This window comes from Lactuca serriola, chromosome 5 (assembly GCF_051521515.1).
Source record: "Lactuca serriola cultivar US96UC23 chromosome 5, Lser_US96UC23_V15, whole genome shotgun sequence".
NCBI lineage: Eukaryota > Viridiplantae > Streptophyta > Magnoliopsida > Asterales > Asteraceae > Lactuca > Lactuca serriola.
Window position 1 is genome coordinate 246078398 of NC_136412.1, and position 13082 is coordinate 246091479.

The window sequence follows — 13082 nt, forward strand, 5'->3', positions numbered from 1 at the left end:
TTTAGTCAAGTATGACATATGTGTTAATATGATAGAGTTACTTATACTTGTTGTCTGCGTGATACTTGTATGATATGGGTTAGCGGTTGAGTGTGGGCAGGGCCCGTATCTCTCCGAGTTCGGAGTGTGGGCTAGGCCCGTATCTCCCAGATAGTGAAGTATGGGCAGGGCCCGTATCTTCATAAGTGTGGGCGAGGCCCGTATCTCCCGACTAGCGAAGTGTGGGCAGGGCCCGTATCTTCCCGAGTGTGGGCAAGGCCCGTAATTCCTAGCTGAACATTGGTTGTTATATGTTTGCATGGTATGGGGTATTATGGGGGAACTCACTAAGCTTTGTGCTTACAGTTTATAGTTTTGGTTTCAGGTACCTCTTCGTCGAAGGGGAAGGAGCCGGCGCGGTAGCGGCACATCATGCACACACACGGATTTCCGCACTTATGAGATTCTCCAGGATTCATACTTTGATATTATGATGATTGTATGATTTGATTTTTGGACATGGCTTACGTTTTATTATGGCTTGATCAAACAATGTTTTTTTTTAACAATTAATGTTTTTCTAAAGTAATGTTTTAAAACGAAATTCTTGGACGTGAGATTTGGGTCGTTACATGTATACATGTTTGTATGTTTATGTTGCTTCAAAACAATAATTAATTAAAAATCATGGATATGTCATATTATCCATATTATCCATGCAAGCTTTTTTTAAAATGCAAATTTTCTATCTTATCACTTTATATTTTACTATATGTTTTACATTTTAATTATAATAATAAGTGTTTTTAAAAAGTTTCTTTCACTTATTAATAATACCAAGTGGTTTTAAAATTAATAAGCAATAATTATAAATAATAAAATCAAATTACATGGATATCTCATATTATCCATACAAGTCTTTTTTGAAATGCAAATTGTCTATCTTATCACTTTATTATTTAGTGTATGTTTTACATTTTAATAAGAATATTAAGTGTTTCGTAAAAGTCTTCCTGAACTTATTATTAATAATAAGTGGTTTAAAATTAATGAATAACAATTTTAAATGATAATAACATCAAATTATAAATTACATTTAGCTATAAATAAATTGTATTTTAAATGAACATCATTATTGAAATTAGAAAATGATCGCATAAGTAAAAATATAATTAATCAATAATAATAATTATAAAAATAATACTAAATAGATAATTATATTTAATTCTATTAATGGTGAATGTAGGTTGATGTAAATGAATATTATTGTTCAAAATAATAGAGATTATATATATATATATATATATATATATATATATATATATATATATAAATTACTGTAAAAATATTATCTCAAAATTAATGTCAATAACATAACCATTTTAAACATATATTTTAACAATATATTTTTAATCTTCGCTGCGCAACACGCGGAAATTCGTCTAGTATATTTTATAAAGCTAGAATTTTTCCTTGAACCTCATACATTTGAAACTCACAAGACTATTCAACTTATACAAATTAATTTATGATTAATTGAAATATTATGATTTGTAACTCTTAAAACTCTTCAAATCATACTATTTAATTGATGAGTTAAATGAAATATTTAGCCTATATAAGAAATTTTTAGATTACATATTGAATGTATGTCAACAGAAAATAATAGATTATATTTGTAGGGTTTGAAGAGTTGTATGAGTGGTTCCATGGATGTAAGAAAGCAATTGCAATTTTTCCAAATATAAATTCATGTAAAATTAAATTGGGTACATTTAAAGTTTTAGATACTAACCAAGGTTCAAATTTAGGTATGTTTTTAAAGGTATACTTGAGATAATTTTTTAAGTTTATGTGTTATGCATATTTCTATAATCACAGGATGATGAAGTGAGATTGATAATTACTTCTCATGAGCTTTTGGTAAATCAACCATCAAGTTATTTATAAGTTAGAGCAATTAACTTTGTTAGGATGTATGTATCTTTATGTTAACTCTCCCTTTTTTATGTTAAGAAAATATATTTTATATACAAGAGAACAGCATTCAACATGTATTTTATGGTATGTATATACTATGTTGGTTTCTATCGCTTATTTTGTAAATAACATCGATAGAGTTTTTTATAATTGATTTCGATGAGAGGAGTTTACAATTATTATTCCAAATTGTTGGTGATAATGACGAATTAGAACGAATGATTTTTAATATGATATGACTTTATTGTTAAAAACCAATAATTATGTATGTTATAAAAATAAATTCTTTATGTTCTATCAAAACTTATATGGATGTACCCAATTTTAAATGTTTTTATAGTAATAAAAATAAATTATCTTATTACATTTGTCAATTTCCATTTTTCTTTTTCATTCTTTATCCTAAAGGAAAAGTAAAATAAATAAAATATTAATATTTTCATAAGAAAATATAACTGATCAAAATATACCTCAAGTGTAATACTCCTCATCCCCTAACCCACTCTTAACATATTGTTTTTAAGATTGGTCACAGTACATAACAATTACTATAGTTTTGAAATTCAAATTACCATTTTATTTGAACCGTTCATTCTCTTATAATATTTCATAGCTTTGAGAAAAAAATGAAAGTACAATAAAAAAGTATGATAGTTTTTTTTTAATATAATTGTAACACCCGTTTATTTTTTTATAATAAATAAATAAATTAATGATCGTAATATAGCCCTAAAATCAATAATTATTAAGCAAGGTGTAATTTTGAGGAACTAATTGTAAAGATTTGAGAAGTTAAGGGTTAAAAGTGTAAGTTTCGGATGCGTACCGTTAAGAATTATGAGGGCAGGGATTACTTAGTAATTAATGGGACTTCTTTTGAAAATAGTTTGTAGGGGAGGGGCTATTTTAGTAGAAACCGGACCTGAATTGTTAAGGATTTAATGTTGAGGGTTTAAAGGGTAAAATATGGGATTTAATTTGAAAAGGTAATTCTGGAGAGGGGCCATTTCTGCCATTATGGCAGCAACTTTGGAAAGGCATCGGGTATATATTGTTTCAGGAACCCTAACCCTAAATCATATTACATTCGTCACCCCCTCACCCTTATATCTCCCATCTCCGGCGCCACCTCCTTACGATGCTCCTCAGCCGCCGCTGACGATCAGATGGAGTCTCGAACGACGCCGCCTGCTGCCTCACCATCGAAGAAGCCATCGTGGCTTTGCTGCCGGCAAAGACATGTGTCGCTACTGTTTCATTGCCGCCTCCTCGCCACCGCCAAAGAATCACCAAAGCATCCTGGTTTCGTCGCCAACGAAGATGAAGGGTTACAAGGAGATCGTAAATCGCTGTTCGTGGGTGTTATTGTTGCTCGTGGCTAGGTTTTCTGTTGCCCCACTTTAGCCCGAGACCGCCACCGTCCTACTGTTGCTGCCTTCGACCATGGCCTGTCACCGAGATGGTGGTTGTGATGGCGTTTCCTTATTCTGTGAGAGCTATTGTTCAGAATGGTTCATGTCGGGGGGTGTGGGTGTCATCCCGTGAGTTTGGTGTGTGTGTGTGTGTTTGGTTAGGGCGACGAGGGAACATGTGTTCATCAGTTTGATACGCAAGAATGGCCGGAGATCACGAAAAGACCACCATGGCTGCCAACCATGGTGGCTGCCGCTACTCTTTCCTTCCCTGCCACCAACAACCACCGTGGGTGGGTGGCTTTGGGTGAGTATTAGCGTGTCATTGCATGTAATTTTAGGACTGTGATGGTTGTTGAGATATTTTAGACCGGAAAGTCCATGAGAAAGCCACCACCACCACCGTAAGGTGGTGGCTGCCGCCTCGTGCCACTGCTGGCCACCGCAAGGGTGGCTGCGTGTGTGTGTTTATGTTAGTGTAGGGTGTGTGTACGTTTATTTTAGTATTTCATTGTAAATTGTAAAAGTGGAATAATGGAAAGAAATTAAAAACCACCACCTTAGGGTGGTGGCTGCCGCCTCCTGTCACCACCGGCCGCCGTGTCGGGTGGCGGTGTGCTTACCTCGTTGTGTTGGTTCGTTTGTGGTGCTTGAAACCCTAGTGGGCCCAAGGAAGCTCAAATGGGCCCAATAAAACTTAATGGACTCTAATGGACCCTAATAAAACCCTAATGGGCTTGATGACATTCTTATGGGCTTGATAGGCCCAATAAAGCCTTAAATGACCTAGAAGCCCAACAAGTTAATAAATAGGCTAGTCTTTGGGTTGGAAACCCTAATTAGGGTTTGGAAAACCCTAATGCCATGAAACCCTAATTTGGGGAATTAATCGGAACATTCGGGAATTATTTAGCAATTTGGAATATTAAATAATAATCATTGGCAAAAAATTAATATAAGCAATATTGGACTTAATGGATTAAGTCCTAAGTAGATTAAGTCCCTAATGGGTTAAGTGAGAAACACTTAACCTTAATCATCATTTTATGTGAAACCCTAATTTCACTTGGGTTTATTGTTGGGCCTTTTATTGGGCCTTGATGATTGGATTATTATTAGGCCATCCAAAGTCAAGCAATTGGACTAGAATAATTAATGGGCTTTGAGGAGTTAGGCCCAATTTGGAAAATTGGGCCATAGATGGGCCTTAATGATTACATATGATGTTGGGCCTTAGAATAAGGTTATGTATAGGCTTAGGCCCAATTTGGAAAATTGGGCCATATGTTGGGCTTTGAGTCCTAGTCGAATTTGGGACTATGAATTGGGCCTTGGACTGGAATAAGCCAAGCTAGGGGTAATGTAGTAACTACCCAAAGCATGTACTTATGGTTATGTAATGGAACCCAATTATTAATTGGGTAATGTTTTGATATTGACAGCTCAGGAATCTGTCATCTAGCAGCTGGGGTTGAGTCTGCGAGACTTCAGCAGTGTGGGGTTGAGTCTACGGGACTTCAACAATGCGATGTGAGTTACCTTCCAGTAGGGTTGTTCTAAGGCCACAATGTCGGCCCACCTACAGGGGTAATTGGTAGATAATTGTCCTTGTGATAATTATCTTGGTATGCTTATGTGATATGGATATGAGATATGCTTATGAGAAATGCTTATGTGATATGTGATATGCTATGTGTGTCAGAGGTAGTAGCAGGGAATAATTCTTCCATGATTCGGTCGTTAAGATCAAAGGGTAGGTCAGTACCCTAGATATGTCTGACTGTATGATTATAACATGTTATTATATGGTAGTGGTAGGGTGAAATAGTCCCCAGTTACCGGTTGAAAGATACCGATGGCGGATACCGGTTGAAAGATACCGATGGTAGTTACCGATCGAAAGATACCGATGAGGTATACGGAACCCATGAAATGCTTATCTGTCTATTTATGATATGTTAGTATGTGATTAGTAAGATATGATGTCAGTATGTGATCAGTATGATATGATGTTAGTATGTGGTCAGTATGATATGATGTTCGTATGTGATCAATATGTTATGATGTTAGTATGTGATCAATATGTTATGATGTTAGTATGTGATCAATATGTTTATGATGTTAGTACGTGATCAGTATGATTATGATACATTATTATGTGATAATGGTAGGGGTGAAATAGTCCCCGATTACCGGTTGAAAGATACCGATGGCAGATTCCGGTTGAAAGATACCGATGACAGTTACCGGTTGAAAGATACCAATGGTATTATGTGGTATGTGGTATGATGGGGGAACTCCCTAAGCTTCGTGCTTACAGTTTACAGTTTTGGTTTCAGGTGTTTTGTTTTCAAAGGAAAGGAGCCAGCTTGATCGTAGCGCATCACATTATGTTTTCCGCACACGAGATTATTGAGATTATACTCTGATATGGTTTCATAATATTATATTTTGATTATTCACACTTTGGTTTTGTGAAATAACCTAATTAAAAATGAAATTTTTTGCCTTGAATTTTAGGATGTTACAATAATAATGAACATTTTCAAATAAGTAGTTTTTAATTAGTAATAAGTAATAATTGTTTAAAATAACGTAAAACTAAAGCATAGATTATATTATATTAATAAATTATTGTTATTTGAAATAGTAATAATAATAATAATAATAATAATAATAATAAAGGAAATAAAAAATATTCAAATAAATTATTTATAAATTAGTTAAAAATAAATATATTTTAAAATAAATTTAAATCAAAAACTTAAGTCAATTTGATTCAAACACATTTTTTTATATATTTCTTATCGTATACTTAAAATTATTATAATATTAGTTACAACTTAGTATAAAAATTATTATTTCAATAATAAATACTTATAATATTGTTTTTATAACATATAACTGTTAATATTTATATTATATTATTGGCCACAAATCAAGAGTTTAAAACTCCCATTACAATTCAATAGCTTTTGTTTTAAATGTAATTATTTTTTTTCAAATTTAATGTAATTTACATTTATATTTTCCACTACATTCAAAAGTTTTTTAAACTTATGGTTATTAATGTGCAATGCTTTTTTATTTCCCCCTTATTTATTATACACATTGTAGCTATATTAGTAGTATATAAGTAAGTTTTGATTTAAAAATTCATGTTTTTGAAAAGATTTGTGATTCAAAATGAAATAATTGAAAAAAAAAAAATTTGTCGTATAAATGGTTATTTCAACACACATTATTTATAACAATGTTTCTATATATCAAATGTATGTTGATTTCTAAATATTCATTTTAAATGATTTATAAGTGTTTAGTAAGTTTTGTTTGATTTAAATGTTATAATGTTATAGTGTTTTTATTTTATTAAAAACTATAATGCATTTAATACTATTTGTTATTCGTTTTATGTACAAATCGACATATGTTTTATATATAATTTCCACAACACTTACAACGTTTTATAAAATCATCAGAGGTTGTAGTATTTATTTTTTCATACTATTTTGTTTTTTTTATACATATGAATCAATATATTTTTTATATATAATTTACACAACATAAAACGGTATATAAAATCATGAATTAATAGGAGAAATAACTAATTATATAAATTTATTAAAATTAATAAACTAATATGTTAAGTATAGAGTTTGTTTTGGTATTGACATTGGTTTTATATGTATAAATATTAAATCAAAATTTGTTAAATGTTATTATTTTAATAAAATATTATATTCACGACGCAACGTGTAGGGATTCGACTAGTTTTTATGTATAGTTTGATCCATTCTATGGCCAAAGTGTGAAAATAATACTCATTCAATATTAGACCGGCATGAGATGCATATTCAATTAAGATTAAATGACCTATATATATGGAAGTATCATGCGTATATAGTTTTGTTCATCGCACTTGAAGGAAATAGGAAGGGACACTTCAAATAAATATCCTAGCATAGATGATCAAAATGCCAGATCTATATCTATCAATATGATATTTAACTGGAAAACAGAAACCTAATATTACCTCACATGTTGACATTTGACAAAGAAAATTTCTAATATTTTTACTCGTCATCAGGAAAATCATCAAATAATACATAAATTCTCGATTAAACAATTCAGTCCACATTTTTATTCCATTTTGAACAAATCAATAAAATTTCAATTGGCCTAATGCAAACAGATGCTATTAACACGTTATGAACCTCATTAAATCCACATTTTTATCAATTGGTGGCCGTACAAACCCTACGAATTTGTCCTTGTCTCCCAGTTTTCACATGAATATTACCCATCTTCACCATTGCTCTTCCAAACTCAGCGTTGAATCGCGATCCAGGTTGGCCTCTAACACCCAAGAAGCCTTGTACATACCTCTGAGTCCTCCTGTCACTCCATAGCTTTGCATCGGATTCAATAACTCCACGTCCATTCCTCAAGTTTTCATAGAAGGAATTGCCAAAGCTATTAACACTGCCGGTATCCATTGCCACACGCCTAAACGCATTACCACCATTGGGGCATAGTGCCCGGAGCTGTGGTAGGAAGGCTTGGTTTATATCCGGGTCGGGTCCATTGGTATTGTTGAAGTTGTATAGTCTATAGCTGAATAGCAGACAAGCTGCTGTTCCAATTGTGTGTCCTCCTGATCGATCATAAAGAAAAAAAAACATCTTTAATTGATTTATGAGTTAATGCATGCATGCTGATGCATTATTCCGTGCATGCTCTGTGGTAGATATTAATATTTTGCTGCACTTACCAACAAGAGTTACAAGATCTTGAGTGTTAAGACCTTTATCAGCAAACTTTCTAATTTGAACAGTAATAGGATCGGTAGCCCCAGGCAAGTTGGCAGTATCCGATGCTTGCGAAACCAATCCATCTCTGCGCCCTAATGGCACCTGCCACCTACGTCCACCCGTCTGAAAGACATTGGAAAAACGAATAAAGACGACGTACAGTTTTGCATTTAATTAACTACAATATCTTAACAAACAACTTGACAGGATATGTTGTATAGGGGAACATTTAATAATTACCAGGACTACAGAATCTCGGGCAGCTAAGGCAACAATATCAGCACAAGAGACCACACCAGGGCATGCAGTTTCGAGCCGAGTCTTTGCAGCATCAATAACTTCAAAGCCTGTCAGTAGGGAGTTGGGTCCGGAAGCCTTTTCAGTCGACGGGCCTTCTATTAGAATAGATGCATCACAACCATTGACGAAGCAGTCATGGAAGAACATCCGAAGTAAACCAGGTGCAATAGTGCGGTTGGATTGGACAGCAGACCGAACCACTGATTGGACTATTGATTCGACCCTTGGGCAGGTGGCCCTGTAGAAGCCCACCCGAGTGCCCTGGCCTCTACCCCGACTGCCTTGGCCTTGTGCCAGGGTGGTGAAGGTGGCTAGCACGAGAACCAGCAGGATAAGTGTTTTGTTCAGAGAAGAAACCTCCATTACTACCGAAGAGTGCTGGATATTATTTACGTATCAAAGAAGTGTATGAACGATGTTACTGCTAAAAGTTTGTGTATGAGATGATCAAGGCATAGCAGGTCTGCAGGGAGGCAAGGTATTTATATCCGTTAGGGTCATAAAGATGTCAACTATACGTGGTTTAAAAAAGTCAGCGAGCTCCATATGGAGGATCAAGGAAGCAAGGAAGCAAAGTGAAGGAGAAACCTTCAGAGTTCTGGGAACAAGTGGGATCCAACTCATTGTCACACGCGGAAGAGGGTAGATCATAGGTCATTTGATTTGACGATTTCCAAATTTTTGAAAATAAAAAATATTCAGTTATCTATGAGGTTTTGAAGAAATGTGTTTGTTATTTGTAATAACAACTCGACTCTTCTAAGATAAAAAGAAGCCAAGTCAAAAAGAAACCAAATGAAACCACCGAAAGAAAGATTAAATTAGATTTTATCGAAGTCTGGCATATATTTTATATATGAAGATGCAGGCCGGCTTATATTTTAATCAATGTATTTTTTTCAACCGCAAAGTAATATATTCATAAATAATTACCTATGTCATGAGACTTGAACCCATAAATTCTGTTATAACTTTGCATCAATGTTTAAATAATCGATTTGAACCGGTCGGTCAAACCGGTTAGACCGGAAACCCGAGAAGGAGTGGTTTTAACTAACACCGATTTTATATCTATATCTGAACCGGAATAAACTGCGGTTTTTAGAAAAACCTGGTTGAACCAATTAAATTATATGAAAACACATGAGAATTAACTAGTTTTGCATAAAAAAACAAAAGTTTTGTTTGTTTGTTTTGTTTTTTTTAAATAAAAACACAAGATAAATGCTATGAAATTTTCTAAAAATTTGTATTGATCTAAAACAACATTTTGTTTATGTGTTATACTTTTTTATGTATGCGAATCGATATGAAGCTCATGCTCATATGTTTTTTTTTTTTAATTTATTTGGATTGGTCTACAGTTTTTGTATTTTTAATGTTTAAACTTCTGATTGTCTATGTACGTATAGAAAAAAAACTAAAAAACTAAAAATTACAGAAACCGATTGAACCGGGAATCGATCACCATATCGGTTAGATTAAAAAACAAGCCTTTAAAACATTTGCTTTGCACACTCAAGAATGTTGGTGCTTAGGGTTTAAAAAAAAAATACTACAAACATATATACTCTTGGTATTTTTGTAAGGTGGGATGTATTTTACTCACCTTATCACCTTATCACGAGTTGATCGTTCGAAGTCCTAACACCCGAGCTTTTATCCTTAGCTTTATCTAATGTTACAATATCAAAACCATTCTTCAGCTCTTTACAATTCAAACCATAATTTTTTTTTCTTATATAAGAGTGGATTAGTACTTATTAATCCATATCATCCTAATTTACCAAAAATATTAGAAGTCCTAACACCCAAACCTTTATCTGATGTTATAATATCAAAACCATTCTTCAACTCTTTATAATTCAGCTCTTTACATTTCAAACCATATTTTTTCTCTTACATATGAGTGGTTTAGTACATATTAAGCCATATCATCCCAACTCATCAAAAATATTAACTATATATTATGTGTTAAACCTACTTGACACTTATTTTAACCTATTAAAACATAAATTAAGTAACATTATTTCTTCCAAATCCACAATTCAAGTACCTTAACCTAAGGTACAAACTCCTTATGCATAGTTATATTCCATAACTAAATTCTCATACCAACTTTGTTATACTCCATGAAATAATCATCCATATGTCTTAATCCATTAAGACATGCTCTTACGTCACTATTTCACAAATTCCATGGTTAGGGTTTATTATGTTTCATGCTTAAAACTAAGAATTTAACCATGAAATTTGCATCTTATGCATGTAATTTGGTTATACATAACTACAATCATCTTAATACATCTTAATTCTTGACCTTAGTATCATAACTCAATATTAGGGTTCTTAATCCTCAACCTAATTTCAACACTTCACGTAAGAATTATCAAAATAAAAGACTAATTGCCACAATCTAGATGCAAGGAGGATCATATGTGTTGGGGTATGAAGTTTTATCTAATATGGAGCACTTGGATGGAGCACTTTGAGTTCAATGGATCACTTAGAACTTAATAGAGCACTTTGGGTTCATGAAGCATGTGACAAAGGAATATATCATCAGAGAAGGCATTGGATCATCTGAAAAAGGAACGGGTCAAGCGCCAAAGGAACAAATCGTCTAAAAGGGGGGGTTTGGAGCAACTTGGAGTTGGCATTTTGCCAAGTGAATGGACAAATAGGGAGAGCTGAGGCACCAAAGACCAGGGGTTGTGCTTTTCAGCTCACAACAGAGGAGGCCAGGGCGGCACCTGACCTCGTTACTGGTCTGTTATCATTTATTATTCTGTCAAGCTATTTTATTGTGTGCTTACGATTGTATTTATGGTAGGTACTTTCTTAGTGAATTCATTGCCTGCTCTTGTGCTTTTTGATTCGGGTGCGAGTCAGTCCTTTGTGTCTCGGTCCTTTAGTAGGAGTTTGATATGTCTCTTAGAAAGTTGGAGTGTCGGTTTTGAGTTTCCATCGACAATGAACACAAGATTTCTACATTTATCATTTTTCAGGATTGTACCTTGGTGATATTCGGGGTGTCTTACCCAATCTATTTGATCCCTATCCCTATGATGGATGTGTGCGTGATAGTAAGGATGGACTGGTTGAGCAGACTTGGTGCCATGATTGATGGTGAGGGTCAATGGGTAGTAGTTCGACCCCCAAGTGGGAGAGAACTGATTATTTATGGCGAGGGTATCAGGGTTGGTTCAGCTCTTTGTTCATCTCCTAGGGCTCGACAATATCTTCAGCAAGCATGTTCGAGTTATTTTGCTTATATGATTGACACTCGCGTTGTAGGAGGAGTTTTAGTTTGGGATGTGCCTGTAGTTAGGAAGTTTCCAGATGTATTCTCGGAGGATTTACCCGAGATGCCTCCTACAAGCTAGGTGAAGTTGAAGACCGATCTGATTCCCAGTGCAACATTGATTGCCAAGGCACCATGTCGCCTCGCACCACCAGAGATGTATGACTTGTACTCTCAACTTTAGGAGTTGTTGGCAAGCAGTTTATCATACATAGTAGCTTTCCTTGGGGAGCACCGATTTTGTTTATAAAGAAGAAGGATGGTTCAAGCCGGATATGCATTGATTACTAGGAGCTGAGCAAATTGACAGTCAAGAACCGTTACCCACTTCCACAGATTAATGATCTCTTTGATCGGCTGTAGGGTGCATCTTGGTTCTCCAATATCAATTTGAGGTCATGGTATCATAATATGAGATTCAAAGACGAGGACGTGGAGAAGACAACGTTCCAAACTAGTTATGGTAATTACAAGTTCGTGGTGATTCTGTTTGGACTCACAAATGCACTGGCATCATTCATATATTTGACGAAATAGGTATGCAGGACGATGCTCGATTGTTCGGTCATTGTTTTTATTGATGATATCCTCGTCTATTCCAAGACCATGGAGCAACATGAGGAGAACCTTCAAGAGTTGCTGGTTGTTTTGAGGAAGGAGTGGCTTTATGAAAAAGTTCTTAAAGAGTGATTTTTTGTTACGGGAGAAGAGTGAGTTTTTGTTAACTAGAATGATATTTTGTTCGACCCGGTCAAGATTGATACAGTTATTGTTAGGGGCAGGATCCTTGAATCATATTCGGGATCCTCAAATACTTCTGAAACCTCAGGATCCTTAACCATATCCCAAGATCCTGACTATTACCACTAATGTTTCTAACATTTATAACGACTATATTATTTTTATTTTTCTCACATGTGTAGAACGATTCAACACAAGACCCATTCTCAACGGAGAGTCATCTTAACCATGCAAAAGACCGGGAATACCAAGTCAAATAATGTTCATATGTTGATTCTAGAGGATCCTGATATTATCGAACTTCTTGTTATTCGCATTGGACTATAAATGACAGATCTAACTAGCACACTATACAAACATTTAGCTCATCTATGATACTTGTACTTACATTTACACATTCATCTCTGTAAATTGACATTTTACATCAATAAAAACATCAAGGCAGGTGTTATCAACTCCCAAGGTTTTATGCCGGAGATCCTATCAAGGATCAAGGGCTTTCCTTTTAACTCACGTGTGTCACTTTGATCATCATTTCATACTTGATTTACCGCG

At 34.3% G+C, this 13082-nt stretch overlaps 1 protein-coding gene across 1 annotated transcript; it reads right to left on the minus strand.

Moving 5' to 3' along the window:
* Positions 1–7489: 7489 nt before the first annotated feature.
* LOC145053914 (peroxidase N1-like) lies at positions 7490–8944 on the minus strand. The gene is made up of 3 exons (XM_079002033.1): positions 8423–8944; positions 8143–8305; positions 7490–8025 (listed from the first exon to the last, which is right to left on the minus strand). Exons 1-3 carry the CDS (start codon positions 8843–8845, stop codon positions 7607–7609), a joined length of 1005 nt encoding a protein of 334 aa, XP_078858159.1. The 5' UTR covers positions 8846–8944; the 3' UTR covers positions 7490–7606.
* Positions 8945–13082: the final 4138 nt, after the last annotated feature.

Bases quoted from the DNA above. Each gene is read 5' to 3' on its own strand.
- LOC145053914 (XM_079002033.1), bottom strand. From the start codon at position 8,845: ATGGAGGTTTCTTCTCTGAACAAAACACTTATCCTGCTGGTTCTCGTG. The intron at 8,306-8,422 runs GTAATTATTAAA...AATGTCTTTCAG, and splicing joins CCCGAGATTCTGTAGTCCTG to ACGGGTGGACGTAGGTGGCA. The intron at 8,026-8,142 runs GTAAGTGCAGCA...ATGATCGATCAG, and splicing joins AGATCTTGTAACTCTTGTTG to GAGGACACACAATTGGAACA.